Source organism: Mus musculus, chromosome 11 (genome assembly GCF_000001635.26).
Source record: "Mus musculus strain C57BL/6J chromosome 11, GRCm38.p6 C57BL/6J".
NCBI lineage: Eukaryota > Metazoa > Chordata > Mammalia > Rodentia > Muridae > Mus > Mus musculus.
Window position 1 is genome coordinate 58,302,785 of NC_000077.6, and position 27,610 is coordinate 58,330,394.

Below are 27,610 nucleotides of genomic sequence, written 5' to 3' on the forward strand. Positions count from 1 at the left end.
GGAGTTGCAGCCGAGTACGCACCGTAACTCTTGCTCCCATGCAAACGCACCCAGCATTCGGAGGCCAGGCTAGGGGCTCTGCGTTTACCGCTCCGAGAGACCTGAGTTCGGTGAGTATCGCTCCAGCAGCGGCTGTACGACCCTGAGTGCTTTAGCTCCCAACGGAAGGCCACGCACCGCCCTGCAGAACAGTCATGGACCCGCTTGCGGATGGCCTTCCTCTGAGATCACCCGTCCTTCCCGTTTTTTTCTCTCCCCCGCAACTTTTTTCTTCATCCTTGCCTCCCTTCTTCCTCCACTTAACTTCAACCTTCCCTTTGCCTTGGTGAACTGATGAAGGAGATAATAAATACAGATGTGCAACTGGCGAAGAAAAAAAAACCCACCAAACAAACAAAAAACCGAACAAAACAAAACAAAGCACAAAGTTATGAAAGGTAGAGGAGTCAGAGTTGCTGATGTATACAGGCACGAGGTGCAGGCGCTGGGATTGGATCAATGTTATCCTTAGCTGTACAGTGAGTTCTGGAAACACGAGAACTCGTCTCAAAAACAAAATAAAAAAGCAAAACAATAACACATGACCCATCCAATCATGATATATATCATGGGCCTATCTCTGGATATATACATATACATATAAATATATAATTTCAAATAAATGAATGAATCTAAGGAAAATATCCTGCCCTTGTTCAAATGGTGAGGAAAGCTATTCTATTTAGACTATTTATTATTTATTATATATTATTTATTTATTATATATTATTATTTATTATTTATTCTATTTAGACTATTGCGGAAGCAGAGAAATACAGATTGTTTAGATCTAGCAAAGACAGAAAAACAGCTGGGGGTTGTAACCAAGGAAACGGTGGCCAGGGTGGGTGGAAAGTTCTTAAGAGCCGATGTCAAGGGCATTAAACATCCCACAGAATTCTTCAAAAACCAAATCAAAGACTTAGACCTCCAAGGCGAGGGATGATGAACTTGTTATTCGACAAAAGCCCATCTCTCAGTGCGGGGGTTAACTGATGGAGTTCTCCACGGACTAATCCAGGGGGGATGGCTAAGCCGAGACAGGTGGGGGCCAAGGTTCAGGCCTAGTCAAAGGGTCCAGAGGAGGTTAACTAAGAGTTGGTTAATGATGGATTTGTAGGATGTTAAAACCACTCAGAGGAGAGTTTGAAGAGATTTTTAAAAGTAGCCCATGTAGCCAAAATGAATGAATGAATGAATGAACAAACGAACGAATGAATAAATACATGGTGTAAAGAGATTGCTTATCAATGCGGGTGTGTTCAGGTCCCCAGTGTAATAAACTGTGATGCTTGACATATGGCTTCTTATTTGAAGTTTTTTTTTTCCCCTGACAGAGAATAAATTATTTTTTATTTTTCTTTTCATTTCTTCCCTTTTCTTGTCTGTCTGTCTGTCGTTTCTTTTCTTTCTTTCTTTCTTTTTCCTTTTCTTTTTTTTTTTTTTTGGAGACAGATTTCTTTACATAGCCCTGGATGTTCTGGAATTCACTTTGTAGATGAGGCTGGCCTTGAACTCACAGAGATCTTCCTGCTTCTACCTGAGTGCTGGGATTAAAGGTGTGTACCACTGTATCTGGTGAACATGCCTGGGTGCAGTGAACAAAATTCTTAATTAAAAAAATATTTTTATATATTTTATATAATATATATGCATTTATATATTTTATATATTAAATATATTATATATATTTTATATAAAAATATATTTTTATACATTATATTATATATATATATATATATATATGGTGTGTCTGTGTGGGAGTTTGTGGGTACAAGTGCAGTAGTGCAGTACAGAGTCCAGAAAAAGGTGTTGGATCCCCTAGAGCTGGAGTTAAAGGTGGCTGTGATCTGTCTGGTATGAGGTCTGGCAACCAACTCTGGTTGTCCACAAGAGCAGTAAGCACTCTGTACTGGCTAGTTTTGTGTCAACTTGACACACCTGGAGTTATCACAGTAAAAGGAGCTTCAGTTGAGGAAATGCCTCCATGAGATCCAACTGTAAGGCATTTTCTCAATTAGTGATCAAAGGGGAAAGGCCTCTTGTGGGTGGGACCATCTCTGGGCTGGTAGTCTTGGGTTCTACAAGAAAGCAAGCTGAGCAAGCCAGGGGAAGCAAACCAGTAAAGAACATCCCTCCATGGTTCTGCATCAGCTCCTGCTTTCTGACCTGCTTGAGTTCCAGTCCTGACGAACTTGATGATGAACAGTAATGTGGAAGTGTAAGCTGAATAAACCCTTTCCTCCCCAACTGCTTCTTGGTCATGTTTGTGCAGGAATAGAAACCCTGACTAAGACACACTCTTAACTGTAAACCCATTTTTTTTTCATGAAGATAAGTTTTTTTAAAGTTTAATTTTACTTTAATTCTCATTTCTCTCTTTCTCGTAGCCCTGGCAAACTTGATATGCAGATCAGGCTGGCGTGGAGCTCATAGAGATAGACCCATTTACCTTTGCTGCTGCTGCTTTTTTTTTTTTTTTTTTTTGGTTTTTGGTTTTTTTGAGACAGGGTTTCTCTGTGTAGCCCTGGCTGTCCTGGAACTCACTCTGTAGACCAGGCTGGCCTCGAACTAGGAGATCCACCTGCCTCTGCCTCCCGAGTGCTGGGATTAAAGGCGTGCGCCACCATTGCCCGGCTCTACCTTTGCTTCTTAGGTGCTGGGATTAAAGTGTGTGCCACCACATGTGGTGATCATCTTTAAAAATAAAAATTATTTTGTGCGTACATATCGTGTGTGAGCATCAGTGCCATGCCTCGTGTCTGTGGAGACCAGAGGACAACTTTAGAGGCCATTCTCCCCCTTCCACCCTAATGCTGGGTTCTAGGGATTAAACTGAGGCCCCAGACTTGCTCAGCAAGCATCTTTCTCTGATGAGATGCCTCAACAGTCTATGATGATCATACTGCATGCTGAAACATAGTTTCACCAAACATCCGTGTTCTAACTACTAGAATATGTGAAAGTTGCTTTTTTTTTGTAGCCAACACTTTGCAGTTATAACTGTTTGAGGTGTTGAAATGGGAGGTCCTCTGGATTACCCAAGTGGACTGTGTTTGAAAGAAGAGGAAGGGTTGCACTAGAGCAAGGCTGTGTGGAGTCAGAAGCTTATGTGATATGGCCAGAAGTCCCAGAACGCTGGTCACCACTGGAAGATAAAAAAGGCAAGGAGAAAACTCTCTTAGAGCTCTTGCTTGACCTGTAGCCCTGTTCAGCACTTTGGTGCAGACCTCCAAAACTGTAAGCGAGTAAATTTCTGCTGTTTTGAGTTGTCAAGTTTGTAGTGATTTGCTACAGAAAACAGTCAGTAGTGCAAGTGACTTGGAGTGAGGTTTGAGCCCTAAGGCTGTTCATTGTGGACTCCCTTGTGCCAGGCACTTGTAAATTCTTTATAAACATGAAGTATATTAAGCCATTTAACCATGGAGAGTCAACTGGGCAGTCAAAGGAGTCTGGAATCCCAAAAGGGTAGCCAGAAACATCAATCAATGGGTGATCTAATTACATCACCCCCCCCCCCCCAAGAGCATACCTAAAAGAGAGGCTTGCCAGGGACCTGAGCCTAGTCCATTCCATCTTTTGGTAACAGAAGGATCTAAGAGAGAAGAGGATCCAGCCAAGCGGGAGAAAACCAGGAGCAGACAAAGTCTAGTCTGACAGTGAAGTTGAGAAGAAAGTGAGATGAATGTGTGGCAAGAGGAGAGAGCTAAACTCTTCTCCATTCTGGGGCAGAGAGGCAACAGAATTGGTCACTTCATTTAGCAACATAGAGAGGTGCAGGCCTTTAATCTCAGTACTTCAAAAGTGGAGGCAGGAGTCAAGGCTATCTTGGCTACATGGTGAGTTTGGACACCAGCCTGAATTACATGAGACCTTGTTTCAAGCAAAACAGAAAATAAAAAACTTGTGCCGTTGACAAGTGCCGTTGCAGTCTCTTGATAGAAATAACTCCATCAGAGCCATTTGTAGACGATGTGAAATCAGAGTCTGTACAAAGTGTAGGCAACTTCTCGTGTGGATGGTGGCAGGTTATAGGTTGCAGCTGGAGGGTGGTCTCGCGGTTCAGAAAGGACTCTAGTTGGCTTCAGCTGGCGGATGCTGCAGCTCGCGTTTGCTTGGTGGCAACTGATAGGCAGAGATGCTAATAGAAGGAGCAATGACGACAGAATCCCAGACAGTCGTTCAGGACTAAGGCTAACTACAATTCCCGGCAGGCTTTGCACGGGGCTCCCGGGGCGCAGGCGCAGACAGCTGTCTTCCCGCTGCAAGTCCAGGCCGTAGCCTCCTGACGCCGAGGGGGGACGGTTTCTTCTTAAAAGAGAAACAGCGGCGGCGCGCGCGGTGGGCCCCGGTCCTTCTGTGGCTTTCGGAGTGAGCACGCGGGTCCGGGGAGCGCAGGCGCAGTTTGGGCAAAGGCGGGTTGGGGCGTGCAGGTAAGACCCCACGAGGGTTGGCCCGGTGTCCTAGCATTGCTGGGTGGGCTTCCCCTGCATGGGAGGCAGGGAGAAGGCCAAGGCGCGGCTGCACGCAGACCTGGCCGCCTCCAGACAAGGAGAGCAAGTTTCCAGTCTTTTCCCCCTGCCTGCGACCCCCGTGTTCCAAGTGTCCTCCCTGGCTCTAAGAAGGGGTGGCTGGATCCGAGAGGCGCGAGCGCTGCGGAGGCACTATGGTCTCCCCATTCATTGCAGACGGAGCGAGGGGCTGTGTCTGTCCCGAAAGCCCCGACGACGACAGCACGTTCCTCCCGTAGGCCCGCACGTCTATGGCCTCTCCGGTGGCAGACGCATCCCGCCGCCGGCGGGAGAAGCGCAGGCAGCTGGACGCGCGCCGCAGCAAGTGCCGCATCCGCCTGGGCGGCCACATGGAACAGTGGTGCCTCCTCAAGGAGCGGCTGGGCTTCTCCCTGCACTCGCAGCTCGCCAAGTTCCTGTTGGACCGGTTAGGGGCCGGGAGGGACCAAGGAGGGCACCGAGACACAGCCCCAAGCCGGTTCCTACAGCCTTGGGTTTCTCGTTTGGGCAGGGTGGGCCTGCTCCTCCCCTCCTAGCCCCAGCGAATGGGAGGTCTGTAGGGTTGGCCCTGTAAGTGTGTGAGTGCGGAGACTTGAGGGTGGTTGGCTCTGAGCTGACACCAAGCTCCTCTCTGGCAGGTACACTTCTTCAGGCTGTGTCCTCTGTGCAGGTAGGTAAAAGACGTTAACAGGTAGTGGCGCCTCCTAGAGACTGAATGTCTCAAGAGAAATGGATCAGAAGCTCCTACTGGGTTCGGGAAGAGGACAAGCCCAAAATAAGCCTGCTGCCATGCCTGTGGGAAAGGAGCTTTGCCTTGGGACCTTTGGGTGTGTTTGTCCCGGCTCTAAACCAAACCAAAACAACAAACAACTGTGCATCTAGGTTGAAAACAAAAACAAGATCCCTTCAAACTCTTCAGGGGCTGAAGCAATGGCTGGGTGGTGTGCTGCTCTTGCAGAGGAACCCAAATTCCTTTCCTTCCTAGTGCTCATGGCAGGAGGCTCACTGTGTGGAACTCTAGCTGCAGGGAGATCCAACATCCCTGGCCTCCAGGAGCACCTGCACTCATGTGCACACACCCACAGATATACAAAGCTAATGACAAATAAAATATTTTTAAAAGAATGCTTAAAAAAAGAAAAAACCCAATGTCTGGGCATGGAGAGATGGCTCAGCAGTTAAGAACGTTGACTGTTCTTCCAGAGGTCCTGAGTTCAGTTTCCAGCAACCACATGGTGGCTCACAACCATCTGTAATGGGATCTGATGCTCTCTTCTGGTGTGTCTGAAGATAGCTACAGTGTACTTACATACATAAAATAAATAAATCTTTAAAAAAGATTAGAAAAAAACAAATAAACCGATGTCGTATATGTCCTGAGGTTGCCAGTGGGTTTAGAGGGTTAGGATGGCCTGAGTGGTTTTCTTGGTCCTTGCATGACTGCTTCATCTTACCTCCAGCTCCAGAGCCTGGGCCTCGGAAGGGTCTGCAGTACCTGGTGCTCCTGTCTCACACACACAGCCGGGAATGCGGCCTAGTGCCCGGGCTCCGGGGGCCTGGAGGTGGTGAAGGAGAGCTTGTATGGGAGTGCTCTGCGGGCCACACGTTCTCCTGGGAACCCTCTTTGATTCCTGCACCTTCAGATGTACCTAAGCAGGCCCCTCTCACACACACCACAGAGAGAGCCTGGTGTTCAGAGGCCAGGAGGAAGCAGGAAGCCCAAGGTGAGTGAGGAAGGAAAACACTTTTCAGTCTTCTCTGAATGTGTTAACTATCATTAGGGTCTCGTGTAGCCACGTAGCCTGGCTCTCCCTCCACCTTCCAAGAGCTGGAGTAATGATCTCTTTATGATAGCAAGGAAATATATCCTCACATGCATTGCTAGGTATGGGAAGCAAAAGTGTGGAGTGATGGATGGACAGAAACTGGAGATAAGGTTTGAAAGAGAATTCATTTGTAAAAAGCACTACCAAGCAAACCAGGATGCCTTTGGGAAGAAACTGTCCTCAGTCTTTGAGTCTAGGCCTCCTTCTCTTATGACCTGCTTGTGCCAACAGGTTTGGAATGTGAGCAGCGAGAAAGGACTCAAGAAACCAGGCTGTCCAGGTGAGGGAAGCGAGGGGCAGGACAGACCTGCATAGGGAGTGGGGATGAGGTGGCAGTTTCTCAGGCTTGTCTTTCTTGAGCTTGCAGGAGAGTAGATTCTCCATTGGAGATCGACCCACCTCTGGGAGAGGATCAGGATGTGGAGGAGGAGGAGGAAGAAGAAGAGGAAGAGGAAGAGCTGCTCAGTGACGCCAGCCCATGGACCTACAGCTCCTCCCCAGATGAGCCAGTTGGGATTGAGGGAGGATGGGGAACGGCTTGAGAGAGGGGGGAGGCAGCTGGCCATTCAGAGATTGTGCCAGCTGGAGGGATGGTCTTGTTGCACGGTGGGCAGGGCAGATGCTGGGGAAAGTAACGTTAGCCTTTGAATTGGAGTTGTGGGAAGGGATGAAGTAAGGCTCTGGGGGAGGCTGAGAGCAAGAGTGGGCTATGGGAGTTGGGAGTTTTCTACATAGGGGTTAGAGATGGCTGATGCCCAGGGGGATAATGCCCTCCTCCTGCTTCCCTTTCCAGCAGTGAACCAGACGTCCCTAGGCCACCTCCGTCCCCTGTTACGCACACACCTAAGGAGGGAGAGGTCTCGCCAGTACCTGCAACTCTGCCCACTCCCTGTGCTGTTCTCGCCTCCGTGGGTTCTCCAGATGCTCTGACATCAGATACTGAGGTGCGGCTGGAACTCAGCAGGACCCCTCAGGTGCCTGCAGAGCTGCACATGACTGAGTCTCTGGAGAGGTAACCTGATGGCTGAAACAGGGCAGGGGTGTCCTGGGATGTGTCACCCTTGAGGCCCTCGGCTCCTTCTTTGCTACCCATAGCCCTGGGAGTCAGGCCCAGTCTGCTCCGAATCCGACTTGGGATGAGGATACTGCCCAGATTGGGCTCAGGAGAATTAGGTAGGACTGGGGAGAGGGGACTCTGGGGAGGGTCAGGTGTGAGGCAGAGCAGGCAGGACTCCTGCTCCCGTTTTCCTCCCCTAGGAAAGCTGCCAAAAGAGAGCTGATGCCCTGCGACTTCCCTGGCTGTGGAAGGATCTTCTCCAACCGGCAGTATCTGAATGTGAGGGACACAGATTGAGGCCTGTGTGGCTACTGGGGTTGGTGTGGAAGCTGAGGGAAAGATACCCTAGGCTGAGGTAGATAGAGCTCAGTCATAGTGCAGTTGTCTAGCATGTGCAAAGCAGCACATACAGCCACTGTAGAGGGAAAGGCCCGTGCTTCACAGTTAGTAAGGCCTTCTGACCTCAAGTATAGGGAGGGCCAGGGGGATGGTACAGTGTAGGTGGTCAGGGTAGACCTAAGAAGAGCATAGCAGCTCAGATTTGAGCAGGATGCAGGAGCCATCCTGTGCCACCCACAATCCATGGTGTGACCAGGTCCCATAAGAAGGACTTATTCATTGGGAAGTCCAGGTAGGAGCTCCAGCTGCCAGGTAGTGCAGCTCAGTGGTGGAACACTTGTCTATTATATGCTGGGTCCTGGGTCAGGGCCCCAAACTGAAGAAAATAGAAAACAAACAAACAAACAAACAAACAAGAAACCCCCTAAGAACCCTTTTTCCTCAACAGGAAAATGAGGCCTGTGTATTTCCAAAGCAGATTTAGGAGAAAATCCCACATTCTATGCATTCATAGCGGTAGCAAGAGACTGTAGCACATATGAATGTGGGTCATCATGCTCACATCAACCATATTCTGTCCTGACAGACAAGGTTGGATAAATGACAAGTGTTAATTGGAGTGGCATTTTGTACAGGGAACTCTGTGGACATTGCAACGATGGTGTGCAAGGAAGTGAGTGGGTGGGCATCCAGAGGGGACAGGTGAGGCAGTTAATGGTCAGGGTGGTAGGACAGCTGTGCTTCTTAGGGCATAGGTGAGGATGAGGCCAGAACGGTGGCCCGGACGGGGAAAACAAGGGTGGATGAGAAACCCGCCTGCTCACCCAGTTCCAGTCAGTCTCCCTGGGAAGGCATCCATGCTTTTGCCTCTTTTGTCTCTCTTGTCACCCACTTTCTAGCACCACAAGAAGTACCAGCATATCCACCAGAAGTCGTTCTGCTGCCCTGAGCCAGCTTGTGGGAAGTCCTTCAACTTTAAAAAGCACCTGAAGGAGCATGTGAAACTCCACAGCGGTGAGTGTGGGACCCCCCCGCCCCCTTCAGCTGTCCTGGGGAGGACTCAAATCCCTTGGTCCTTGTGTGCCTTATAAGCCCTTGTCTGCTTGAGTTTGTAACTAGGTCCTTGGTAGCCTGACCCTAGTGAAATGCCTACTCTAGTCATGTAGGGCCATGAAGAGATGGGAAAGCAGGGAGGGTGGAGTGCAGGAAGGACACGTTGCTTATGTGGTAAAAGAAGCCTTGCAAGCAAGACCCAAGTGGAGTGAGGAATGGAGGCAGCGCATGTGCGGAACATCTACATGATCCACAAATGGGGAGGAGGCCTCCAAGACCACAGTAAGGGTGATGTGGTTTCTACTTTGAGATGAGACCACTGTGAGGTCTTCTAAGGTGGAGAGATAGCTGACTTTCAGAGATGGCTGTTGCAGCTATGTGGAGAGTCAGGGACTGTAGATGAGTAGAAATGGGCGTATACTGATGGTGATGACTAGGGCTTACTGGTCACAGTTGGTGAGCAGTGGTTGAGGCTCTTAGAGAGTTAAAAGGTCTGTGTGAAAAGGATGGATCAGCCACAGGTGAGACTGGCAGAGAGAGAGAGAGAGAGAGAGAGAGAGAAACAGAGAGACAGAGACAGAGACAGACAGACAGACAGAGACAGACAGACAGAGACTCAAAAGATTCCAGCCTGGGCAGCTGGGTAAAAGGTGATGTGTCCCTGAAAGCAAGGAAGGGGTCACTGAGTAGGAATTTGGGTTAATACATGTTAATTAGATGTCAAGATTTAAGTATGGGACTTATAGAGTAGCAGAAATCTGTCATAAGCATGTGAGTAGTGTTTAGAGCCATGGGGCTGGAGAATGTCTGCCCAGGGAGGTAAGTTTGATGTGGTACATTTGCTCTTAGAGAGCAGGCCTTGGGGAAAGAGAGGAAGGCAAAGAAAGTGGCACTTGAGCAGGCAAGTGTAGAAAGTGCTCCAGGAAGGAGGGAGGACAGGTTGACAAGAGCTGCAGGCCAAGGAAAAGAGATAACATGACAGAGTGACGAGCTCTGCTGTGGGAATGACAGCCACAGTGGTGTGGGTTCAAGGCAAGCTGGGCTGGGGAAGTGGGAGATGCTGTAGTTTTGCTCTGTTGAAGAGGAGTAAGGTTTTAGATAGAAGGCTAAAAGCTTAAGGAAAGGAAGAGTAGGAAAGGAAGGCTTGATGACATCAGGGTGAGTGGAGTTTGGTATGAAAGAGATGAATTCTGTGAGATATGGTGGAGACATCCACATATTCATGTATATGGGCAGGGGTACTAGTTGAGTACTGATGGAGTTGTGGGGGGAAGCTGTACTGGAAATGTTGGAGACAGCAGATACTCTTCAGGATTCTGGACAGTGGGCATTACAGAGCCTGTCTGTGAAAGGGAAGACCATGAGGGAAGGTTGAACACTCATGCCTATCTTCAAGTAGGCCAGGGGATAGGTTTGGCCCGAGTTTGGGCTTTTCCCAAGCTAGTACTGCTAAGGGGCCTGACAGATTGGTAACCTGAACAAAGTCCATGTGAAAATGGAGCTGAAGGGAAAGGGGGCTATGAGACGATTGTAGGGATGGTGGATGGTGGCCTGGAATCAGATTGTCACACCAGAACAAGGCAGGAGGTCATGGTTGGAGCCTGGTAGTACAGTACTTAGTAGTGGTGCCCTAGCAGAGTTGGGGGATAAAGTGATGAGGGAACAGGGGTACAATGATGCTTAATGACAGCATAGTGGCTGGCAGGTGTAGAGGACTTGTGGTGTGAGGGAAGTGATGGAGATGAAGAGTCTGCAGAGTGTTATATGATAAGGCTTCAGAGAGCTGGTAAGACAGTCTGAAAGGTACCAGGAGAAGCAAGGAGAATGTTTCTGCTCTAGGCCTTTAGGTTTAGTGGCATTGGAGAGAAACCACAGCAGCCTGAGAGCTGTTGTAAGGATGGATGATAGCAAGAGCTGTTGGATCTAGCAGGTTCAGTAAAAGGAGAGACTTGTAGACATGGTGCTTGTGGTGGCAGGTGGAACATGCACCTGGATGGGGGAATTCTTGTTTGGTGGGGGAGTATCATTGGGGCTTGTTACTGAAACTCCAACTTTTGACTCTAGGCTTATATGTGGCTGCTACTCGGTCCTTCCTATCCATACGCGGCTGACAGAGAGCCAGCTCAAGGCCCCAGATAGGGGCCTGTGCCCTAGAAATTAGGCACAAAGGGTGACAAGAAGGCAGTTTTGGATACCCCGTTATCTATCTCACTCAATTTTAGGATCAATTAGGTACAGGAGGTCTATATGCCTATTAGGACCCAATACTCCTGAACCCTAGTACTGACACCACCTGTTGGGAGTGGTGGGCTAAAACCTGAAGACAGATAACTGAGTATCCCTCGTGTGCCTACAGATACCAGGGACTACATCTGTGAATTCTGTGCTCGATCTTTCCGCACTAGCAGCAACCTTGTCATCCACAGACGAATCCACACAGGAGAGAAACCCCTGCAGTGAGTTCCAGGGGCCATGGAGGGAGCTATTATCTGGCAGCCAGGGAGTGGGCAGCAGAACCGCCAGGGAGGTGAATGTGATCCAAGGTTCCTTCCTATCTTTGGCTCCAGGTGTGAGATATGTGGATTTACTTGCCGGCAGAAGGCCTCCCTAAACTGGCACCGACGCAAGCATGCAGAGACAGCAGCTGCCCTGCGATTCCCCTGTGAATTCTGTGGCAAACGCTTTGAGAAGCCAGACAGTGTGGTAGCTCACTGTAGCAAAAGCCACCCAGCCCTGCTCCCAGCACAAGAGCCACCTGGCTCTTTGGTGTCTAGTCCCAGCATTTCTGCCCCTGAATCCCTGCAGTCTCCTGAGGGGGCTAGCATCTCTACCACTTCTGACTCTAATCCTGCCTCCTCAACATCCATTTCTTCACCTGGGGTGCCAGACCCCAGGAACAGAGAGAAAAGTTAGGTGAGTGCAGTGGAGGGTAGAGCACCATTGGGCTCCAGATACCAGGTTTTAGCCTTCAAAGAAATAATAAATGGTATTTTATACAAGTGTATGCTTTGGTGCTACAGATATAAGAATCTGGGAGTCTTTTGAAAACAGGCTGTTAGTGTGTGCCAGAATGCAGCAGAAGCTGACCCACTCACATGCCCTTTTTTCTAGACTTACTTTACAGACCTTCCCTGTAGAGTGTTAACAGTTGCCTTGGGGCAGACTAGACCAGGAAGCAGATAACCCTGTTCTGTCTAGCATTTGCCTCTAGTGAGGCCCTGCAGACTGGCCTTCTGATCTAGAACTGAGCCCCGCAGCAAAATAGCTAGTCTACAATGGATGAATTTTTGAGAGGTAATTGAATTGTGGATCATGACTTGCTAATGGGTTAATCCTTTGATAAGTTCATGGCTTGAAGGCCACAGTCTCTGGGGAAGTGCTTTTGAAGAGTAATCTTCCCTTTATCCTTCCCATGTGCCCTTTCCCCAGAGTAGATAGCCTGTGTCTTTCTATTTTGGTTCAGGCTCAAAGTGGAGCCAGTTGACAACGAAGTGACACTATTGAAACCACGAGCCAAAATAAACCTTTTAAGTTGATTTTCTTAGGCATTTGTCACAGCAATGAAGAAACCACCACCTAAAAGGAAGAGAACTTGGAACTCATTTTGACAAAGGGGTTCTTGGTGTCACAAACCCAAGCAAGTAACAATATCACCAGCTATAAGCAGTCATTGAACAATTCCAGGCTTTACAGCCTGCTCTTGCCCAGGACTTCAGGTAACTTGTTTTCTTGGGCCTTGAAGTTTCATCTGGAAATATTCTTTTGTTTCACACAGTACTGGGCTTTATGGACCCAAACAGTCTTCTGCATCCCAAGACAAACATTTCCTAACTGATTGGAGAAAGCTGTGCTAAGAGCCATTTACTGAAAAAAATTCTACATTTCTTTATGTGTGCACATGTACCATAGTACATATGTGGATTCGAAGGATCAAATTAGGTTGTCTGCAGGTACCTTTACCTGTCTAACCATCTTGTTGGGCCCTAAGATCATCTTGTCAAAGGACATATGGATGGCCAGGCTGAAGACTGCCTACTTACACGTATTCTGGTTACCTCTGCAAGGGAGAAACTTGTCACAGATCTTGGTCCTTTAATGAAGGGAGCTATTCCACTCTCCTATACTGCCTGTATGTTACCTCTTCAACTATGTCTCAAGCAAGAGAAAGCAGTAGAGATTAACAGGCAGCAAAGGTAGAGCTCAGCCCACGTAACAGAGCAGAGTGGCAGCAACGGAGCACAAGCACCTGGTTTGTCTTGCATAGGGCTGTGACATCGGTTCCCTGACTCCTAGTACTCAGAGTTGGGGAATACAAGGATGGATGATAGAAGAACTGGTGGGGATTTCCATTTAGAGACAAGGCAAGCTAGGTGAACGGCTAGCAACAATGTAACAACAGCAGGTCTGGCTTCCCAAACCATCTGAGCTTTTCCTTGGGACTGAAAGTCTGTTCACCCAGCTATCTCCTGGAGCCCTCTTAGCAAGTTTCCTGAAATGGGGATACTAAGAGCCCTGATTTCTCCTGTTCTGTTGGTCCTGTGAGAGTGAGAGAAGGACCTATTGTCACCTCAGTGACTACAGTGGTGGTGGTAGTGGCTGCCATTGCAGCTGCTCGAGCCCTTCTGTGGGACCGCTGGTGCTGTGATAGCGACCGGCCATGGCTAAAGAATTTGCCACACTCTGTGCACTCTGCTGTCCGCTCACCTAGGTGTGTCTTTCTGTGCAGTGCAAGCTTGGAGGCAACACTAAAGGACTTGCCGCACTCTGGGCACTTGTGTGGTTTATGGCCTGCATGGTTGCGCAAATGTACATTGAGGTTGGAAATGCAGGTGAATCGCTTGCCACACAACTCACAGTGGTAGGGCTTTTCCCCTGTGTGTGTGCGCAGGTGTTTGGTGAGGTCGGAGCGGTCTGTGAAGCCCCGGCCACACTGCGGGCATGGGAAGGGCCTCTCCCCTGTGTGGCTACGCTGGTGCACTACTAGATCATACCGCTGCCCAAAGCCCTTGCCACAAGTGGCACACACGTGCGGCCTTTCACCCTGATGGCTGCGCTGGTGACGCAGCAGTGTGGAGCTCTCGCTGAAACAGCGTCCACAGTCGCTACATGCATATGGCTTCTCCCCAGTGTGTGTTCGCTGGTGCCGCACAAGTGTGGCACTCTCCAAGAAGCCCTTGCCACACTCAGGGCACTTGAAAGGCTTTTCCCCAGAGTGCCTCTGGAGGTGTCGTGTGAGTGTGGAACTCTTGCTGAAGCTCTTACCACATATGCCACATAGATGGGCCTCAGTGCCAGGGTCACTGAGGCTGGGGACCACATGGATGCGGGAATGGTTCCGCAGCCCAGCACTGCTATGGAAGGCCCGTGGGCACTGTGTACAGTGGTAGAGCGTGCTGGGGGAAGGGGCGGTGACAGTGATGATCTCAGGGGGGTGTGCTCGTGCCAGGTGGAAAGGAAGAGCGCTCTGCCGAAAAGAGCGGGCACACAGAGGGCAGCGGTGGGGCTTCTCAGGTGGGTGCTGGCGAGCACGATGCAGCAGCAGCGCAGGGACATGAGGGAAGCGACGGCCACAGAGGCGGCAAGGACGGGTGCGGCTGCGCCTTCGGTGCGTTCCCAGGTGTAGATCCAGCAGGCCACTGTGACTGAAACTCTGGCCACACTCGCTGCAGATATAGAGGGTCTGGCCAGCATGGGTCCACCTGTGTGCACGTAGGTCTGCTGCTCGAGCACAGCGTTCACCACACTCTAGACAGCAGAAACGCTTGTCGCCACCATGGGCCCGTTCGTGCCGCAGCAGCACTGCACTATACTGAAAGCTCTTGCCACACACACTGCAGGAATAAGGTCTTTCCTGGGTCGTAGCCATACCAGGTGCTGTGAACATGATGTCTGCCTTTCCCAGTCAATAATTTGTAGTTTTAAAGCCTGGAAAGCAGCAAAGGGGAAAGGCTGTGGTTTGAAAACTGCTCTTCAGATTCCTGGGTTTCTTCTTTTAAGAGCACATGTCTGGCTGTTCAAAAAGCAGGCTACAGCTGGGCTCATTACTGTGATCCCTGTAGGGAGGTCACCCCAAGTTCAGCTCTGGCTGGGGACACAGAAAAGGCACCTTGAACTCTCTAGGTCTGTAACACATTAGCTAGTCTAGCTCTCAAGAGATGAAACCCACATGGCTCCCAGCAATTCAGAGGGGTGTATCAAGAGGGACAGATCACACCTGTCCATGAAACAGACAGGTATGGATTCTAAGGTGCCTATGTGTTTCTTCGTTAGAACTAAGAACCCTCAAAATTGCCAAGAGAGAAGTGCCTGACCTGTTCTTTTTTTTGGTGTGATTTAGGTCCCTGGGGAATTCTTAGCTTACCATCCCTCCTTGGCCATCTCCTAATGTATCAGAGGTAGGAATCCCTTGTCTACCAGAAAATAGGCCTGACACACATGCTGACCCAATGGGGGACACACTACACTGATCTAAGGGACTATACCTGGTACTGGGTATCCTAGGCTTGTGATAAATCCCAGGCCCTGAGGGAGTTGTCACTAATAAAGTTAACTAGGTAAGACATCAGTCAGCCTTTGTTTTCTAGTAAAGTATGCTCTCAGATCAGCATGAAAAATGCAAACAAAATGGCAATAGTCATTTTTTTGTGGGAAATGAAAATATACCATGCCTAGCAGGTTCATGGCTTGACTGAAGAACAGTTTGTCTATTCTGTATGTACCTGGAAGCAAGTGGATGAAACTTGTGGCTAACAGTAAACTTGAGGTGTGAGCCTAAGATCGCTTTCTCCATGCAGGGTGGAAGAACAACAGGGATACGCACCTCTGGGACCTTTTTTTCTGGAAGGACAGACTTTCTTCCATTTTTTTTTTTTTTTTTAATTTTGAGGCAGGGTCTATTTATGTAGTCCTGGCTGTCCTGGAACTCACTCTGTAGATCAGGCTGGCCTTAAACTCAAGAGATGTATCTGCCTCTGCCTCTAGGGTGCTGGGATTACAGGCATGCACTACCATGTCCAGAGACCCACCTGTCTCTGAGTGCTAGGATTAAAAGAGCGAATCACCACACCCAGCGAGAGGAAGGTATTTCTGAAATGGTTATTTTTACATACTAAAGCCAAGGGAGAATAAAGCCACAAGCTACCATTAGCTACTCATCTTACCTGTGACACTACTCTATTTTTTATGTGTGGACAATTTTAAAGACATCCTAGACATCTTACTTAAAGTTGATTTTCAAACTCTGCAAAGCAGGGGCACCTTTGCAGCCCAAGAGCTGACTTTAGAGTAGTTAGCTCTGAATCCTTGGGGAGCTTTCTATTTTTAATTTAATTTTAATATTTATCTTATTTTTATGTATTTCTCTGTAAGGATATATACACAAGAGTGCAGGTACCCACAGAAACTAGAAGAGGGCATCGGATCCTCTGGAACTGGAGTTACAGGCAGTTCTGAGCCACCTGAAGTGGGTGCTGGAAACTGAACTTGGATCCTATGGAAGGACAGTATGTATTGTTACCTGCTGAGCCACCTCTCCAGCCCCTTAATTTTAGTTTTGAGTCAGGGTCTCATTATGTTGCCTTGGCTGGCCTTGAACTCACAGAGAACTGCCTACCTCTACCATCCAAACTTGCTGATTGTTTAAGGAATATTTGCCTTCATGAAACTACAATCCAGTGGCTGATTTCAAATGTATAAGAGCAACGCTCTGACTCACCTGAGGTCTTGGGAGGCTGTCATCTCTCAGCCCATGCTTCCGGGTGCTCACCCTCTCCTAGGCCAGTGCTTCCTAAGGAAGTTGCCCAAGGAAAGTAACCCAAACACACAACAAGTATGTACATATAAAAGGCAAATAAAAAAAGAGTCCATCTCTTCCTATAACAGACATGAGTGTAGGGTGCAAGCTTGCTGCTTGACTTTTTCACATCTCTTCCTTAGCTCACCCTATTATATGAGCAAATAGGTCCATGCCTGGGGTAGAAACCTGGAAAAAAAATTATAATGCTTAGAACACATAGAAATTATCCTAAATATCATCACTTTGAGAGTGCGTCTTGAAGTGTTATATAACCACTATGTTTTAGTTTGGGATGAGCAACAGGTCCTGACTGTTGAATACTTTACTATTTTTAGCTTTCAAGCATACTTTATTACAACTGCAAGTCAGTATCAAAATTCATCACAATTTAGTACATTTATTATTATTTAGTCAACTGGGCAAATCCAGTCAGCTTCTCTCTGGGTGTTTGTTCTGCCATACCAATATTTCTTGGGTAGGATGAGAAGATCAAGTCAGGAGTCATAGAGGATATCCATCTTGAAGCCAGAGTTAAGTACAACTCGTTTACCTAGTAGGAATGAAACGGATCTTAATGGTCCAGAGCTGTGCTTACTAAAAGCTGCGTGTAGCAACTAAGCATTTGGAAGTGTTGTGATGCTCAAATGCATTTATTTAAAAGTTTCAGCATGAAAATGATAAGCAAATTATTTCATCAACAATGTTTAGGGGTAGGGATAACCTAGATTGTTTTCTAGTATGCATAAGGCCCTGGGTTCAATCACTCTCTCTCTCTCTCTCTCTCTCTCACACACACACAAATTATAAATATGGTTAACATTTTATTTCTACTGGAACAATCACACATTTCAAGTTCTGAAAAAACTTAGAGGAACATTAGTCTACCTCATAGTCCCCAAGGGGGCTGTTGTTGAACAAAGTTGCTAAATCCATCTGTCCATTAGAACTTCACTAAGCTTGGAGGGTTGTCCCCACAATTTCCCAAGGCTCAGTTTCCTGACCATCCCTTCCAAAGGAAATGAGTCACTCTTCTAGAAAACAGGTCCCTGTAATGCCCATCTAGGGGACCTTGTTGGAATTTGGGCTGTGACTGCAACACCTCGTCTCACTGCTAATCTGAGTAAAGCCATCATCGCTACTGTCATGAGCATCAATACATGACTACATATTTGGGTGTACCCTTTCATCCAACAGTACTTTGAGGTGGTGGCTATCCTTTACCTTCCCCATCCTCCATGTAACCTGAGGGTCCCTTAAGAACTTGTCTGGTTGTATTGAAAGCATGCAGGTGTGTCTGGTGACAAGAATGGTGGCTGGACTCGCATATTCCTCAGGTTCTGAAGATTCAGCTTGTGTATGCTACATTAATCTTAGGTCCCTTGCCCAGGAAATGGAACTTAAGTGAGGGGACAGGAACTTGAGGTAGGAATATGGAGTGTGGCTCTCCAGGGAAAGTGACTTTTCTGTTGAATTCTTCCTAACTCTAGGAAGCTAAGAGATGCTGTTGTCCCTGAGGTTCTGTGATCCCAGAAATTAGGTAGAGTTCAATTACCCATTCCTTTCTAGATAGTATGTGAGTAGAAAGACTTATGACCACTGTGACATATTGAAGAAGGTGACAGGAGTAGGAGAGATAACTGCCTCCACCTCAAGAACCAAGTCTGATCATGATCCAAATACAAATAGAAAGTTTTCATTTTAAAAAGATTGTAAAATCTGTGAAGGCTAGAAATTAGAGTGTAGGTACAAGAAAATACAGATAGCAAGAGCGTATCCTCTATCCCTCTGGGAAAGACTGAAGTACAGAATGGCTAGAAATCTTGGAGTAGAAAGAACATGGGAGAATAGACTACAATCTTTCTGGGCCTTTCAATGAGTTGGACATAACATACTCTACACTGTAGGGAATGATGTGTAACCATGTGCCAATTAACAATGGAATGAAATCCTGACAATGTGGACTTGTCATTGTGACTATCACAGAAATTACTTACATAAACTCAGTTATGACATTGCCAGGTGATTGAATCTTAAGGGATCACCAATAAATAAACAGACTAAAATGCTGCTTTGTGGCGAGTGGCTGTGTTAGCTCTTTCAAATCTGTTCTCTATGGATCCATCCAACCATATACATTATATATATACTTTGCCCTGGATAACTGAGTTGGGATAAGAACCTGTGGAAAGCCACACATATGCTGAAGACTCTGCAGAGTGATTAGAACTTGCTTGGCTATGGAGACTTGGACTGCTGCAAATGGAGAGCCTAATTCATCCTGTGTCATCTCTAGTCCTTGTAATAGCCATTTACCACCCACCTCCGCATCTGACCTAAGATCCTTAAGACTATAGTCATTTAGGAGACTATTATCTTCTACTCACTCAGCAGCTAAGTTGCTCACTAGATAGCATCTAACACCTATAGCATGGGCTGGTAAGATGTCTCTGTGATTTTAAGAGAGCTTGCTGTTCTTGCAAAGGACCAAACTTTGGCTGATTCTCAGCATCAATGTAGGGTGGCTCACAAGTGCCTGTGACTGAAGCTCCAGGGGACCTGTTGCTTTCTTCTGACCTCCATGGTTGAGTGCACTCAGACACATGCCCAAACACATATACATAGATAAATCTTAAACCCAAACCAGGCCTCCCACCTCTTTTGTTGGCAGAGTTTTCTCATCTGCTACCTGTACTGTAGGTCATACTTTCTTTGGGGATGAGGTATCATGTAGCTTCAAGTTGTCCTCAATCTTGCTACCTGAATTATGGAGGCTAATAACATGATACAGGAATTTGTTCCTTAAGATTTTGTTTATAAAAACAAAGCACAACACCCTAAAGGCTCTCCCAAAGATCACCTTCCTGTGTACCCAGTCTCATCTCACAGCACCCCGGCACAGTAGTGCAAGCATCCGAGGCAGAGGCGGGAAGTCTGGTAGGGGTGATACATTTATTTTGGATATCTTTATTTTTAATCACCTTAACAGTCATTTACCTCTCATCTCTTTAACAGACTTTTGTACCATCAGGTAAAGCTTTTGGAAGACATTAACTTAAACCACTAACCTCCACTAACCTGAAAGCTAAGACTATAATTACATAGCATCTAAAACTTATAGCAATTTCCCCCCAATTCTGCTGTAGCCTGCATACATCTCACATTACCTTTGGGGAGCTTCGTTTTATGTTGACAAACCTGCTTAGAGGATCCAGAAAGGCAAGCATCCAATTCCTAGTTCTTCCATGACTAATTGTGTGACCTTGAGGACTTAAGTTGCCTGTACCTGCAGCCTGGGATAACTCAATACAGGAAACCATAACAGTTTCTATGAAGAGAGAAAGGTCAAAGCAGTCATAAACCTGAGAACTGAAGTTGTGCGGTACTTGCGATTTACTCTGCAGGACCGCTCTTACTTAGGCAGAGCCTGACTGAGGCAGGGGCATAACTTACTGGCCGACTTCTAGCACACTACAGCCTGCCAGGTCTTTCTGGCTTTTTCGCTCCGCCCCAGGAATCCTTTCCCACCGCGATGGCACGCACACCCCGGCCTGCCTTAACCACAGGCGGGCGCCGGCGCCCCAGTGACGCGAGCCTGCGGGGCGCTGAGGCAAGACACACGCTTCCTCGGGTCTCCTGAAGCTGTCACTACCGGCCACAGGCTGTCATCGCCCCTTGGCCCGCTCCGTCAGGCGGGCAACTTCCCCGGTGTGAGGCTGGACAGCACCGCCGGCCTGGAGCAACCTGCGCAGGCGCGTTGGCCCGCCGCCCTCCGGTCCAGGTCCCTCGACCCGGTATTGAGAGGAGACGGCAGCGGCCGAGGGCCGCGGCCCCGCCCGCCCTGCCTTGAGGCCCTCAGCCCTCTCACCAGTCTTCGGAGGGCCGCTCCGAGCCGCGTTCACCTCAAAGCGTTGCGGACAGCGCTGGCCTCAGGGCGCGGAGGAAGGGGCGGGCGCAGTGCAGGGCGGGGCCAGGAGACAGCACGCTGATTGGCCCACTCTGTCCGCAGGGTTACTGGGGCATCTAGCCCGCGCAAGCGCACTATTGACCTGCCCTGGCAGAGGGCGGAGTTGACATGGTGTGCCCACAGTGTCACAGGGCAGGTTTAGCTAACCTGTCTCTCCGTTCGGGTGTCCACGCGTGGGCCCTTCTGCTACTGAGAGCAAAGGGCTGTGAGCCCAGTGCCACCTTGAGCTGAGTCAGGGCCGTATAGACCACTCGAGGGAGACCAGTAGCACCCATCCGTCGCCATGTTAATGTATTTCTAAACTGCGAGGCCAGACCAGATGCTCACTGTCTTGATTAATCTTCCCCATAGATTAATGACCTGTCCAGCATTGCCAGGGACGGCGGTAGTCCTGTTCTGCTGACCAGATGCCTTCCGGTGTGAATGGAGACGGCTCCCAACCTTTCAGAGCAAGGGCTTCTAACCAGCGCTTGCAGCATAGAACGCCCAACTCAAAACCGTAAACCTGCTGGGGATGTAGCTCAATTGACAGATTGCTGGACGAGCCGAGACCCAGAGTTTATTTACAAGTACCACACGAAACAGATCGGTGGGACGCAGACTCGCTGGACGCAGTGGGAGCAGGAATTCAGCCAGCATAGACCCTGAGTCCGTGTTGGTTAGTTTTGTCTATTTGAAAGGATATCAAAACACCTGAGAATACAGTCTCAACGAGAATTATATGGGTTGAGTTGACCCATGGTTAACATTTTCATGATTGGGTTAAGTGAGGTGGAAGGCCCACTCCGAATGTGGGAGGTACCATGTCATGGATTAGGTTCTGCACTGTTCTGAGTGTTGGGAGGCGACAGAGAGCAAGCGTCAAGCACCCATTAGCTCTTTGTTCATGACTATGGGATGTGGAGCAAGCACCTGTACTGCTGCTGAGACTCCTCTATAGTAATGGACTATCACCTAGAGTTGGAAGCTAAAATAGTCTTGCTTCATTTAGTTGCTCTGTCAGGGTGTTTTACTAAAGCAACAGACATGAAACTACCTGTCAAGACCATTATTGAAATAAAAGAGTAACATTAAAAAAAAGTTTGTGTATGACTTAATTTTGTAAGATATATAAATATATTTAATCATTTGACTTTATAATACATACTGGGAACTGATAGTATCTTCAAGTTACCTTTTAAAAATTTACATCACAATATCAGCCCCCTCCTCCCAGTACCCTTTGCACGAAGATCCTCCTCCCATCCCCCTTCCCTTCTGAGTGACTTATTTTGTAACAACTTCACAGTTGTTTACTTTTTAGATGACAACAGACTGAAATGTCACACAAATATATTTGTATATACACATAGGTTCAGCTTTATGGTGGTTTCCAGGGTGTTATCTTCTAGGTGCAGACAGTGAAACTGGCATGGCCAGATGTTACAGATGGTTCTGGTCATGAGTAAAAGACAGCGATTACTGAGCTGCTAACCTGTCATTTGCAGAGCAGGTAGGCTTTGTTTTGAGAGAGGGTCTCACTATGTAGCCCTGGCTGGCCTGGAATTTAGTATGTTCACTTCAAATTCAGAGATCCACTTGCCTCTGCCTCCCCGTGTCAGGACTAAAGGTGTGACCATCATGCTCTGCAATTAAGATAGGCATTATCTGATGATTGAAGGCATTTCCACACCTCAATCCAAATCCACACATTGCCTGCTGGGTTTTAGGCCCTCCATGTTGCACACGCAGATGAGATATGGAAGGATCCAAACCTTGCTTTCTATTTTCCTGTCAATTTTCATCATAAAAGTAAATATAACTCCTTGTCTATTATTTTTATCCTATCATGGCTTCTAGCCTCAAAAGAAAACCTAGCCTCAGCCGGGCAGTGGTGGCGCACACCTTTAATCCCAACACTTGGGAGGCAGAGGCAGGTGGATCTCTGAGTTCGAGGCCAGCCTGGTCTACAGAGTGAGTTCCAGGACAGCCAGGGCTATACAGAGAAACCCTGTCTCGGAAAAAACCAAAACAAACAAACACAGCCTCAGGACTGTAAAGATATCTTAGTGGGGAGAGGCTCTTGTGTACAGACCTCACAGCCTGAGTTTGATTCCCAGCTCTCACAAGGTACCAGCAGAAAATCCTCTAAGAGTTGTCCTCCGATCTTCACATGTGCATGTGCACTAGAGCACACACATACACACAGCAAAATAAATAAAAATTAAACTGAACTCCAGAGACAAATTACATATTTAGTGAAAAGCAGACAGCTGACTACATTTTTGTTAAGGCACTCTGCTTAATTTGCAGGGAATTCATGCAAGATTTCTAAGACTTATGGCTTGAAAGGCATTAAACACATCGACAAATCTGGTGCTCAAGGATTGTGTTGTAAGGAAAAACAGAAATGGAAAACTCTGTTTTGTACACCTTCCTTGTCTCTTTCAGTCACTACATCACCTGCCAATTCTCAAATGGAACGCACAGAGCTAAACTCTGACATTCAAGTAAAGAAAAATTTGATGGTGTCTGACTCATAGGTCCTATCCTAGAGATACTTATTTTTCAACTTATGATCACACCTCAATCATGACAGCAGCTACATTTGAGCAACTATTTTCAAGAATGAAGCATAGTTAAGAGTAAAATTAGAACCCAGATCTTGTGAGCACCTGAGAACTGAAATTGCTCATTTAACCAGATATTTATGCATCGGGCCTATCCCACTTAGCTTTGTTGCCTTCTTTAATTTTTAAATAATAAAAATAATGCTGCTTTAATTATTAGTGACTATAAACCTGGGACCTGCCCAGTGATTTTAAAAGACACTCTGAACATGGTACTGCCTAATTAAAATTATTCAAAACCTTTTTTGCTTATATATGTAAGCAGATATCATCAAAATGATACATAAACACCCATCTCTCTCTCTTTCTCTCTTTTTTTTCTTTTTGGTTTTCCGAGACAGGGTTTCTCTGTGTAGCCCTGGCTGTCCTGGAACTCACTCTGTAGACCAGGCTGGCCCTCTTACTCAGAAATCCGCCTGCCTCTGCCTCCCGAGTGCTGGGATTAAAGGCGTGCGCCACCACCACCTGGCTGGGTGTGGCCAACTTAAAGGTGCGAAACACTTATCCCAACAGAAAGACTGATGTTTCATTTTAGCCTTTTGTAGGTAAACTAACTATGAAGAGGTATCAGTAAATTAAACATAGGCAAGCTACATGGATTTGGTATAGTACAAAGATATAACATGCTGGAAAGGTATTTAAAGATCAACATTTTTGAAAACAAATTTTACTAGTTCAAGATAGGTCTTAGTTTTTAAGGATGAAATTAATAAGATAGTAATATCAGGAAAAACAAATGTAAATGCCAAACTAAGGTAATTGCCAGTGCTTACCAAGGGTAAGCAGGAGGGGCACAGCAGTTCTAGGCCTGCAGTACAGCGAAACCACCTCAAAACGGCCCAGCCTGCTCCTGCTCTTCCTCCAGAGTCCTTTTTTCTGCCTCTGGCCTGACACAGCTTTGCTCTCTGTCTTTAATGCTTTTACAAGTTAATTTTTTAATAATTAAAAAAAAAAGTATGCATATATGTATGTGCTCCACATGCAGGCAGTGCCTGAGGCGACCAGAAGAGGGAGATGGATCCCTTAGAACTGGAGATACAGATGGCTGTGTGCTGGAAATTGAAGTTGGGTCCTCTCAAATAACAAATCAGGTTGTTGCAGGCTTGTATAGCAACTCCTCTATCCACTGAGCCTCTTACCCCTCTCACCCAGATCTTTGTTTTCATCTTTTATTTTCCTTACAACATACACTGAACTATCTTCATTAAAAACTAGGTTTTGTTTTTGTTTTTGTTTTGGTTGTTTTGTTTTAGTGGTTTTGCTCAGTCTTTTAATCCAAGCACTCGAGGGTAGAGAGAGGTGGTCTCGAGTTCCAGGACAGCCAGAGCTATACATTGAAAGCCTGTCTCAAAAAAAAGCAAATAAAATAGATTAGTAATAAGTAAGTTTTGGGGGGATTGGAGAAAAGGCTTAATGGAAAGAGTACTTGCTTTTGCAGAGAACCTAGATTTGATACTTAGCACCCACATGATGGTTTACAACATCCATAACTCTAATTCTAGAAGACTCTATGTCTCCCTTTAACCTCTAAGAGCACCAGACATGCATGTGGTACACATACATACAAGCAGGCAAAACACTCATACATGAACAAATCTAAAAATAAGAATTCTAAAACTAAAACTTCCAGTTTTTGCAGCCCAACAGTCTGGACTCAGAACCTACTAGGACCTTGCACATACAGACAAGTTCTGAACTGTATTTGCACACTCCATTTTAAATTTTTACTTCTTTCTCTGTTTTGGAGACGTTATCACACAGTTGCCTAGTGTGACACTCTTCCTGCCTTAGTCTCCCTAAGTGATGGGATGACAGGTGTGTCCCACTGCCCTTGTTCTTTGTTTTTAGTCAGTGTGTATGTGCATGTGTGCTGACTCACAGCCGTCAGTCCGCTCCTTCCAACTCTTGGGTTCTAGCGATCTAACTCAGGCTGTCTGAGTTGGCAGATGGTGCCTTTTAACTGTTGAATGATCTCCTCGGTCTATACCTTTTTATATTGCACTTCTGAAGGTGTGTGTGTATTGGGAGAAGGGGTTGGATCAAGGGCCTCAGGCATGCTAAGCAAACCCCCATCGGTGTACTAAATCCCCAGGCTTTAAGCAGTTACTCACAGGGTTAGAATGGAAGGGGAGAACTAGGAACTGAGGACCTCTTGGTTCCTAATGTTTCCATCCAAAACCCTGTACTAAGAGGTAACTAAATCCTCGCAGGGTTTCTAGCACCAGTGGTCTTGTTCCTAGGAGGACCAGGTCCCCGTGCTTCATGGAAACAACTGTCTGAGAAAGTTCAACACTGCCAGGAGAAAGCACTAGATATTCTGAGCAACTCCTGGGATTAACAGAGTCCCAACTTCCTTTTCTTAGAGCACTTCCTAAAAGGGGCCTACAAACTTGTCTCCTTCCTTTATCCCTTTAAGGTAGTGCATGCATTTCTTACTCTTTAGGAGAACCCTTCTCAGGAAGCCAAGAGCCAAACATCTTGCTATGCAGTCATTAGGAAAGACAGGGCCTTCATGCCCTACCTAGTCTTGGAGAAACATTCTTTGGTCTAACTTTGGTCAGGCGCCTGAACCTTTTTCTAGGCCTATCCAAACACTATCTTGTAAAACCTAGTTTTAATGAAGGACTTTGTGAAGGGAGTTTACCAAGACCACCCCTCTGCCAATTCTGTATGCCAGGCTCCCAATTATAGACACAAGCCTTCCAGGATTGTCTTCAGCAAGAACCCAGTTAGGTTGGCTTAGCCAGACCCCTTTACCCTTTTTTTCCCTCGAATCACATTCTCATCCACTAACCCTCAAAACTGATCTTTGGTTACAAATTTCCCCCTTGTTCATCTCTAGTTGGAGTCCTATTTCTCCCCCACTGTACTGGCTCCTATATCTAGCTGTACAATCCTTTATACCAGTTCTTAACCTGTAGGTTGTGACCTCTTTGGGGGAGGGTCACATATTATACCTGATACCATACTTGAATATCAGATATTTACATTATAATTCATAACAGTCGCAAAATTACAGTTATGGAGGAGAAACAAAATAATTTTACAGTTGGGGGACAGCACTTTAAAGGGTCGCAGGACTAGGAAGGTTGAGAACCACTGTTTACACGGCCTTCCTTATCGTTCTTTGACAAGCCACAGAATACTTTTTAGTGTAACTGCTAACTAGACACAAACTGGACTTACAGCATAGACAGTTGAAGCCTGTTCCCCTGGCACTGCCTCCCTGGCATAGCTGTAGCCATTTTGCTTCTCGCCTGCCAGTATGAGTGCCATCTCATACTGCTGCCACTGAAATTAGACTGACTGCTGACCCAGAGAATAGTCTGGCTCAGACCGTGGTCATGTTGACCATATATCCCGGTATGTTCAGAGGTTTGTTACCATGTTTTGAGGACTGTTCTTCTTGCAAACTCCCCAATTGCAGACTTCACTCAGAGCTAAGCAAGATAGAAGTCAACTTGAACTGTTATGTCTAAATTATTTAAACACACACACACACAACTTGGAAAAAGGCCAATAACCCTACAAGCCCTCCCCGCAATTGCTTGTGAGTTCATTATGGGTTTCTGCCTATATAAACTGACCCTGAAACGAAGTTCATGATAGTAGCATTCAGTTCCAGAGTCTAAGCTATGTCTACCGACCGTGGGGTGTGCATTCAATACACTATCCCTGTCTGACTGAGATTGATATTCCTGTGGTTTGTGGGGCGACTCCTGGACCCTAACAGGGACCAGCTCTGGAATTCCTTTCACTTCAGACTGTGGAACCCCGTCCTCCTCCATTCTCATGCCTCTAGAAACACCTAAAGACTCCTTCACAGATAGGAAGGCAGCTCTTGACTAAACAGACTCTTTACCGATTTACTAAACACGGGCTATGTTCAACAGAACCCAATGGGAAGAGAATTGGGCCCGGATACGTGTTTCATCTCCAGAAAAAAAGCCTGGGGCCCCGAGGCCGTCAGACATTTGTACCACGCAAGCATCCATCCTGCATCCCATCCATGGCTTCGGTCCGTCTTGCAAGCCACACATAGCACTGGTATCCAGACCACCCATGAACGAAGCAGGGAGCTCACTGGGCTAAGTTCGAGCCTCCTCCTCCCACTCTAGGAAAGTGAGCTAACAGTGAGATCCTCTGCATTCACGCGGTAGCCGGCGTCCCGTGAGGCCGGCTACTTAGCGGGAGAGATGGCGCCCGCTGCAGGTGTCGGGAGAGGTTCACCCACCTGTCTCGACCTAGAGTCCGCCGGATTCACTGAACCGAGAAAAAAGAAAAGAAAAGGAAAAAAAAAATCACTTTTGAAAAACGACTTCGTTTTTGTTAGCAATACCCAGATAGGAGCTAGCCGAAACCGGAAGTTGCATCACCTCCGGTCGCGCCAGGCAGTGACAGTCCTTAGCCCCGCCTC

At 47.1% G+C, this 27,610-nt stretch overlaps 2 protein-coding genes across 26 annotated transcripts; one reads left to right on the forward strand and one right to left on the reverse strand.

Moving 5' to 3' along the window:
• Positions 1-4,272: 4,272 nt before the first annotated feature.
• Zfp692 (zinc finger protein 692) lies at positions 4,273-12,361 on the forward strand. 4 transcript variants are annotated; one of them, XM_006531919.4, is made up of 12 exons: positions 4,273-4,472; positions 4,728-4,977; positions 5,189-5,220; positions 6,011-6,274; positions 6,608-6,656; positions 6,737-6,881; positions 7,170-7,388; positions 7,472-7,549; positions 7,634-7,712; positions 8,672-8,786; positions 11,182-11,281; positions 11,393-12,361. In XM_006531919.4, exons 4-12 carry the CDS (start codon positions 6,194-6,196, stop codon positions 11,736-11,738), a joined length of 1,212 nt encoding a protein of 403 aa, XP_006531982.1. In that variant the 5' UTR covers positions 4,273-4,472; positions 4,728-4,977; positions 5,189-5,220; positions 6,011-6,193; the 3' UTR covers positions 11,739-12,361. The 4 variants fall into 4 exon arrangements, with proteins under 4 accessions (XP_006531982.1, XP_006531983.1, NP_892041.2 ...); XM_006531920.2 differs by having other exon boundaries at positions 4,790-4,977; NM_182996.3 differs by having other exon boundaries at positions 4,285-4,472; positions 6,744-6,881; positions 11,393-11,829.
• Zfp672 (zinc finger protein 672) lies at positions 12,330-27,584 on the reverse strand. Of its 22 annotated transcripts, NM_001256519.1 has the most exons (6): positions 20,486-20,581; positions 19,785-19,945; positions 17,083-17,170; positions 16,540-16,806; positions 16,223-16,314; positions 12,330-14,750 (listed from the first exon to the last, which is right to left on the reverse strand). In NM_001256519.1, exon 6 carries the CDS (start codon positions 14,707-14,709, stop codon positions 13,303-13,305), a length of 1,407 nt encoding a protein of 468 aa, NP_001243448.1. In that variant the 5' UTR covers positions 14,710-14,750; positions 16,223-16,314; positions 16,540-16,806; positions 17,083-17,170; positions 19,785-19,945; positions 20,486-20,581; the 3' UTR covers positions 12,330-13,302. The 22 variants fall into 22 exon arrangements, 20 of the variants coding, with proteins under 20 accessions (NP_001243448.1, NP_001243447.1, NP_001243446.1 ...); NM_001256518.1 differs by lacking the exons at positions 16,223-16,314; positions 20,486-20,581 and adding an exon at positions 20,071-20,329; XM_030246076.1 differs by lacking the exons at positions 16,223-16,314; positions 20,486-20,581 and adding an exon at positions 27,428-27,558 and having other exon boundaries at positions 12,340-14,750; positions 19,816-19,945.
• Between the last annotated feature and the right edge of the window lie 26 nt (positions 27,585-27,610).